This window comes from Aquarana catesbeiana, linkage group LG04 (assembly GCF_042186555.1).
Source record: "Aquarana catesbeiana isolate 2022-GZ linkage group LG04, ASM4218655v1, whole genome shotgun sequence".
In the NCBI taxonomy this organism is placed as follows: domain Eukaryota; kingdom Metazoa; phylum Chordata; class Amphibia; order Anura; family Ranidae; genus Aquarana; species Aquarana catesbeiana.
Window position 1 is genome coordinate 54,682,894 of NC_133327.1, and position 7,879 is coordinate 54,690,772.

General features: G+C 49.0%; 1 protein-coding gene and 1 pseudogene across 1 annotated transcript; both read right to left on the reverse strand.

Annotated features, from left to right (window-relative positions):
* Positions 1-620: 620 nt before the first annotated feature.
* LOC141139256 (uncharacterized) lies at positions 621-6,531 on the reverse strand. Its single transcript, XM_073625214.1, has one exon. It carries the CDS (start codon positions 5,665-5,667, stop codon positions 1,762-1,764), a length of 3,906 nt encoding a protein of 1,301 aa, XP_073481315.1. The 5' UTR covers positions 5,668-6,531; the 3' UTR covers positions 621-1,761.
* Positions 6,532-7,547: 1,016 nt separating this feature from the next.
* LOC141141919 (U2 spliceosomal RNA) lies at positions 7,548-7,679 on the reverse strand (annotated as a pseudogene).
* Between the last annotated feature and the right edge of the window lie 200 nt (positions 7,680-7,879).

Genomic DNA, 7,879 nt, shown 5'->3' on the forward strand with positions numbered 1-7,879 from the left:
CCCTACTCGCCACACAGTGACAAAACGTGTATACAAAGACAACCAAAAAAAAAGACAAAAAGGTGACAAACAGGGGTAAAAGAAAGAGTGGGGAAGATAGTGAGATGGGAGAGTGAAAGTGGCCATTGTGCTATACAATGGCCGGCCCTCCGGCCAGGCATAAAAATTTCCTCTGGTCCCGGCCAAAAGGCCCGGCCCAAGAGGCAGGTGCGAAAAACGTGTGTTGTGGTGAAGTGACCATGGTGCCATAAAATCAAGTGCTTACACACCGTGACTATACGGCACCCCTGAACTGCCACTTCAGGGGCACATTCACCACTGGCTTTTCAAAGGAGCCCTGACCCCCCCAGCCCAGACCACAGCAGACCCCACTGTGACGAACGCGGGTGTCAGATCCCCGCCCTCCTCGCTAACTTGCAACGAAGGACCGGCCAACCTCACACCACGCTGTCACTTACGTAACAATGCCACTCTCAGCTGCGCCCAGCACAAAGATTTTCCAGCTTGCAGGACCACAATCTAGGTGCGAGCAACCTGAGAGTGATTGTCGCTAATTACACAATTAACCCTTTAACTGCCACCACCCCCGTTTAAAAGACTGAGCCGGGGAGACTCGTAATTTTAGCAATACCAATTATAATTTTAGAATAAGCGTCTGCCACACACACTGCCACCACAGACAGGTCTGCTCAGAGTCTTACTCTACAACAGTAGCGCCCTTCAAGAGGCAGGTTCGTTTATAGCTTGCATTAAGAGCTTTAGAGACAAGGTTAACACTTTTCAACATAAGGGTTTATTATGAAAAGGTCAAAGTTGATGCAAATAAAATATTTACAGAAAAAAGATGTTTCAAAAGATAAAGACAATATACAGCCACAAAGCAATAAGGTAGAATTGGGAAGAAAGAATACTTGCAATTAATGTCCGAGGGTTGATCAGAGTTCGATCGATGAGCTAGGTACTCGGTTCTCGACTTGGCAGATGTTTCTTCTTGGATGGTAAAAGGAGAACTGCCCATTGTCTTGGCATCTCCTCTTTTCTATCAAATCAAAGGGGGTGTTGACAGCGACCAGTAACCAATCATCTGGTCATCCTGTTTAGGGGTTGGTTGCTGGGAGGTGTCTACACTCATGACCACGTCCCAGGTAGATTTTGTAATACATATTCATATATCTGCATTTATAGTGTTTATAGACTCCAAATATCCATATTATTATTCAACTTGAGATTTCCTTCAAAACAAGTCTAAACATGCCATCTCTATAACGTATAGCCTGCTTTGGAGGAATAAGTGGTCCCAGGGGTTTCCCATATGACCTGACATAGGGGTGTCTGGACTTGAAACGTTCCATATTATCTGAGGAAACTAAATATGTCCAGATTATGGCTGTGCTATTACTAAGTCAGAAGTTGTGAAACATGCTGAAATTTCATACTTATTCTACTGAGGTGTATTCAGAAAATTTACAACCGAGGCCTGTTAGGTCTCTGAATGGGGAGGGTGACAGTTTTACGACAGGCCTGAACACTGCCCTTACAACAAATGTTTTCTACTGACCTAACCTGGTTCTGTTTTCTCTGTTGAGATAACCTTTTCTGTTGAACTTAAAAAGCTTTGAATTCCTAAGACGAGGAAGGAGGGAGTTCAGAGTTTTCTGTAAGGTTACTTGGTTAGCCAAACTGTCATGGCTACTTCCACACAAGATGGCAGCTAGCTAAAGCTTTTCATGTCCCGTACGTGATATCGTTACACCTCCCCCCTTAGGTGGTTGCATGGGAGGGAACTACAATTTCCCTCCTGACGCAACCGACTCCTGCGGGCTCGGCTTGTCGTGACAGCCCATCAGCATTGCCATGGGTGCTGCCTTTCTTATGCTGGATGGTGAAATCGTATTGCTGAAGAATTAGGCGCCACCGAAGTAGTTTGCCATTCTCCCCAGCAACACGATTTAGCCAGCTCAAGGGATTGTGATCCGTGATCACAGTGAAGTGCCGTCCATAAAGGTACGTTTGTAACTTCTGGAGAGCCCACACGATCGCAAGACACTCCTTTTCGATCGTGGCATATGCTACTTCCCTGGGAAGCAGCTTCCTGCTCAGGTAGAGGATGGGATGCTCCTCTCCGGCGTCGTCCACCTGGCTCAGGACTGCACCTAATCCAAAGGCAGAGGCATCCGTCTGCACAAGGAAACGGCGGGTGAAGTCTGGAGCCTGCAGCACAGGTGCGCTGGCCAGCGCCTCCTTCAAGGCCTGAAATACCTGCTCACATTCTGGTGTCCAAGACACCACCTTGGGCAGTTTCTTTTTGGTTAGGTCAGTCAGAGGTTTGGCCAGGCTACTATAGTTACATACAAATTTCCTATAGTAGCCAGCGGTTCCCAAGAAAGACATAACCTGCTTTTTGGTTTGAGGGGTAGGCCAGGCCAGGATGGCCTCAACCTTCCCTGTCTCGGGTTTCAGGGTACCTCCTCCTACCTGGTGTCCCAAGTACTGCACATCAGTCATGCCAATCTGACACTTACTGGGTTTTACAGTCAGATTGGCAGACGTCAGTTGGTCCAGGACCTGTGACAGGTGCACCAGGTGTTCTTCCCAGGTAGGGCTGAACACGGCGATGTCATCCAGGTAGGCTACGGCAAAGGTTTCCAGCCCCTCCAGTAAGTCATTCATGACTCTCTGGAAGGTGGCTGGGGCATTTTTCATCCCAAACGGCATGACGGTAAACTCGAACAATCCGAATGGGGTGATGAAGGCCGACTTTTCCCGAGCCTCAGGGGCCAGAGGAATTTGCCAGTAACCCCTGCTCAGATCCATGATTGTTATATAATGGGCGGCCGCCAGCCTATCTAACAACTCATCAATCCGGGGCATGGGGTAGGCATCTGCAGTAGTGATGGCATTCAGCTTCCGGTAGTCCACACAGAACCTGGTCGTCTGGTCCTTTTTGGGGACCAAGACTACCAGTGGCGCCCAGACTGTCCGAGCTACCTGAAGGACCCCTAACTGCATAATTTCCTCAGTCTCCTTTGCCCCGCCTGTCTGCGCCTCCTGCAAGGCAAGGTGGGCTGCAAGGGTGAGGGGAGGATACACCCGGTCGCCCACCTTGTGGACGCCATGGGGTGCCCTCCCAGGGTTTCCCATGACCCAAACACGGCATGCTGTAAGCACTGCCAGCATCATGGGTGCCTGGAGTGGAAGGAAAGGTGAGTGGGACTGAAGGCCTAAGCCCCCTCCCTGAGTGTCAGCTATCACTTCTACCAGGGCACCTAACTCTTTCCGTTCAGGTATACGGTCTCTGCCAATGACAGGCGCTGTGCTGGGACATTGTGTGAACATCAAGTTAGGCCACAAACCATTGTGTTTCACTCCAACCCTGGCCTTCCTGACTTCACCTGGACCTTCACAGACCATATCAGGTGACACCTTCAACACATTCCCCTTAGGCTGACTGGACACAGTGAGCAACTGTTTAACCCTTTCAGTCTCCAGGCCTCCTGCCTGTAGACCAGTACAGCCTCTCTGCCCACTGTCCCTATCATGCTTTTGTTTATTTTTCTCAGCAGGGGAGCTAACAGCTGGCCTGCAGAACACTGCAAAGCCTTTGTCTCTCAGCAGTGCTGGCTGAGGCGTGGGACTACAAGTACCAACCAGCCGTCCTGTGACACACAAGGACAACTGCTGGGGTGTAGTCAAGGCAGAATACTCTGGGTCAGAGTCAGGAATGGGGCCACCTGGGCCACTCCTGGGCTCTGCCGCCAGAGACTCTATCTTCTCCACCCTCCCAGCATTGTGGGTGACCTCCAACAACGACATAACATCATTACATTCAGTAATTACATTCTTAACATCAGCTACACAAGCATTTGATATTGGCACATGCAAGGGGGCCTCCTCTCCTTCTGTAGGTGAAGAAGACCCCTGAACCTCCACTCCACCCTCCCCCTCCCTCTGTCCATCCACAGGTTGCTCAGATATTACCCCAACATCTGTAAACAGTACCTTGGTAGGTCCAGAGAGTTCCGTGGGAGCATCCTGGGTGCTTTTAGCAGGGGCATAGTAAGAAACAAGGGTACCTAAATCAGCACCCAACAACACCGCAGTGGGGATCTCCTCCGAGACTCCCACTTCTCTCATCCCACTTCTGGCACCCCAATCAATGAAAACATAGGCACAGGGTACTCGTGAGTGGGTCCCCCCGACTCCGGTGAGGGTAAAAAACTTTCCAGGGATGATGTAACTTCTTTCTATCACCTCTGGTCTGACCAAAGTGACTTCAGCTCCTGTGTCCCTGAAACCAGTAACGATCCGGTGGCCCACGGTGACTGGCTGCAAGTTGGCGGTGGTTACCCCAGTTTTCCTGCGGACAAACAGCACGGAAGAAGGGTTGCTGGCCGGATGGCCAGGTGATGTCATCTTCTTCTGCTCAGGGCACTGCATCCTGAGATGTCCGGCTTCCCCACAGTTGTAGCATTTGCGTTTGTCAGTTAGGAAGGCCTTGGCTCCAGGAGTTGCAGGTTCCGGCTGCTGAGGAAGTTGTTTGGTAGGCAGAGGAGGGGTTGCCGTGTGCGATTTCCCTCCTTTCCAGCCATTCAGAGGAGCCTTGCGATGGTCAGATACCCGAGAGTGGATATAGGTATCTGCCAGTTCTGCTGCTGCTTTGGCAGAGGTTGGCTTTCGCTCCAGCACAAACTGTCTGACGTCTGTAGGACAGAGGTGCAAAAGTTGATCTTCAATCATAAGATCTTCCAGGGATTCAAAAGAATCGGCTTTCAAGCCTTTAGTCCACTGACGGAATGTGGTGCGTAAGCGACCTACCACATCCATGTATGAGTCTCCAGGCCCCTTTTGCAAGGACCTAAAATGCTTCCGGTACACTTCCGGGGTTAGCTGAAACTTTTGGATGATTGCAGCCTTTAAGGCCTCATAATCGTCGCACTGCTCTTCTGACAGTTCGACATAAGCATCCAGGGCCTTGCCTCGTAGCCCTGGTGTCAGATACCGGGCCCATTGTGCTGGGGGCAGATGGTACTGACGGCAAGTTTTTTCAAACGACAGTAGATACACGTCAATGTCACTGTCCTTTTCCATAACTGGAAATTTGGCTGCCGGGATCACTGGCAGAGAGGCATCCCTGTGCTCTAGGGATCCGAGGTTCTGAGCCTGTCGCTGCTGCTGGAGCCTAGCCATCTCCAATTCGTGCCGACGATCAGCCTCCCTCTCAGCCTGGCGTTCCTCTCGCTCAGCCCTGCGTTCCACAGCCTCTCTCTCGGCCGCAGCCTGGCGCTCAAGAAACTGCAGGTACACCACAGGATCCGTCTCCCTGAGGTTTTGTAGAGTTTCTTGCATTTGAAGAGAGTCTATAATGGTTTCAGGCAATCTGATGCTGGCCTGCTCTTGTGGTGGCTTGGAGGTAACAATCCGTGGTATTCCAGTGTCAGTCTCTGCTTGCCCATCTGGTGAGGCCGCCTCTGAACCACTGGGCTCTGGAGTAGCGGAAACCCTTTCTGGTCCAGTTTCCCCCAGGTTCTGGTCTGCACGGATATCAAACTCCTGTAAGGCATGTATAAAGCCTTCACGATTTTTGCCACCGACATCAATTCCTCTTTCTGCGCACTCAACAGTCAGTTCATTCTTGCTCATCTTTTTATATGCTGATAACCCAGACATGTTGCAAGCAGAAAAGATAGAACAGAAAGAAGAGATAGGAAGAAGGTGTAGAAAGGAGCTGTTGCTGTATGTCTCTCTTAAAAAAAAATCAAAAAAAATATGCACCAGCTTGTCTCTAAGGACTGTTTCCACAAAGGTTACAATCCTTCAGTGCAGAGCTAATTCCTAACAATGCACTGAATGCTCTTAATGCGAAACTATCCCGCTACGCTGCCAGCCAATATGTGACGAATGCGGGTGTCAGATCCCCGCCCTCCTCGCTAACTTGCAACGAAGGACCGGCCAACCTCACACCACGCTGTCACTTACGTAACAATGCCACTCTCAGCTGCGCCCAGCACAAAGATTTTCCAGCTTGCAGGACCACAATCTAGGTGCGAGCAACCTGAGAGTTATTGTCACTGGGCTAATTACACAATTAACCCTTTAACTGCCACCACCACCGTTTAAAAGACTGAGCCGGGGGAGACTCGTAATTTTAGCAATACCAATTATAATTTTAGAATAAGCGTCTGCCACACACACTGCCACCACAGACAGGTCTGCTCAGAGTCTTACTCTACAACAGTAGCGCCCTTCAAGAGGCAGGTTCGTTTATAGCTTGCATTAAGAGCTTTAGAGACAAGGTTAACACTTTTCAACATAAGGGTTTATTATGAAAAGGTCAAAGTTGATGCAAATAAAATATTTACAGAAAAAAGATGTTTCAAAAGATAAAGACAATATACAGCCACAAAGAAATAAGGTAGAATTGGGAAGAAAGAATACTTGCAATTAATCCGAGGGTTGATCAGAGTTTGATCGATGAGCTAGGTACTCGGTTCTCGACTTGGCAGATGTTTCTTCTTGGATGGTAAAAGGAGAACTGCCCATTGTCTTGGCATCTCCTCTTTTCTGTCAAATCAAAGGGGGTGTTGACAGCGACCAGTAACCAATCATCTGGTCATCCTGTTTAGGGGTTGGTTGCTGGGAGGTGTCTACACTCATGACCACGTCCCAGGTAGATTTTGTAATACATATTCATATATCTGCATCTATAGTGTTTACAGACTCCAAATATCCATATTATTATTCAACTTGAGATTTCCTTCAAAACAAGTCTAAACATGCCATCTCTATAACGTATAGCCTGCTTTGGAGGAATAAGTGGTCCCAGGGGTTTCCCATATGACCTGACATAGGGGTGTCTGGACTTGAAACGTTCCATATTATCTGAGGAAACTAAATATGTCCAGATTATGGCTGTGCTATTACTAAGTCAGAAGTTATGAAACATGCTGAAATTTCATACTTATTCTACTGAGGTGTATTCAGAAAATTTACAACCGAGGCCTGTTAGGTCTCTGAATGGGGAGGGTGACAGTTTTACGACAGGCCTGAACACTGCCCTTACAACAAATGTTTTCTACTGACCTAACCTGGTTCTGTTTTCTCTGTTGAGATAACCTTTTCTGTTGAACTTAAAAAGCTTTGAATTCCTAAGACGAGGAAGGAGGGAGTTCAGAGTTTTCTGTAAGGTTACATGGTTAGCCAAACTGTCATGGCTACTTCCACACAAGATGGCAGCTAGCTACAGCTTTTCATGTCCCGTACGTGATATCGTTACACCCACCACAGGCAAAAAGGATATGGAGATCAGGAAGCCGGAAAGAGTCCTTTATCAGGCTCTGCCATCACTCCCATCACTCCCTCCTAATTACATTCGGGAAGTACTAACCACTCCCCTCCCTCTGTAAGAGGGGAGTAAGCGCTCTCTCCCAAATAACTGTCCGGAGCTAGATCTGCCCCAATCTAGGCCAGGGTCCCGACCCCGTGGTTCTCCATCCCCATCAGAAGGCTTCCCTTTCGGCTACGAACCACTCCAGGTCACCTTCACTCCAGCAGGCTTTGCATAGCAACCGCAATCCCGTCTCTATTTCACCATAGATCAGGGACGGAAGCAAGCGCCACCTCCTGGAAACTGATAAGAACAGATACTACACTTGATCTTAGCCAAAAGGCCGAGAAGTGAGGCCCGGCCCAAGAGGAAGGTGCGAAAAACGTGTGTTGTGGTGAAGTGACCATGGTGCCATAAAATCAAGTGCTTTCACACCGTGACTATACGGCACCCCTGAACTGCCACTTCAGGGGCACATTCACCACTGGCTTTTCGAAGCATCCCAGACCACAGCAGACCCCACCACAGACAGGAAGGATATGGAGATCAGGAAGC

What these genes read in the sequence shown, in the direction of transcription:
- LOC141139256 (XM_073625214.1), bottom strand. Translation starts at nt 5,667, where the DNA reads ATGTCTGGGTTATCAGCATATAAAAAGATGAGCAAGAATGAACTGACT.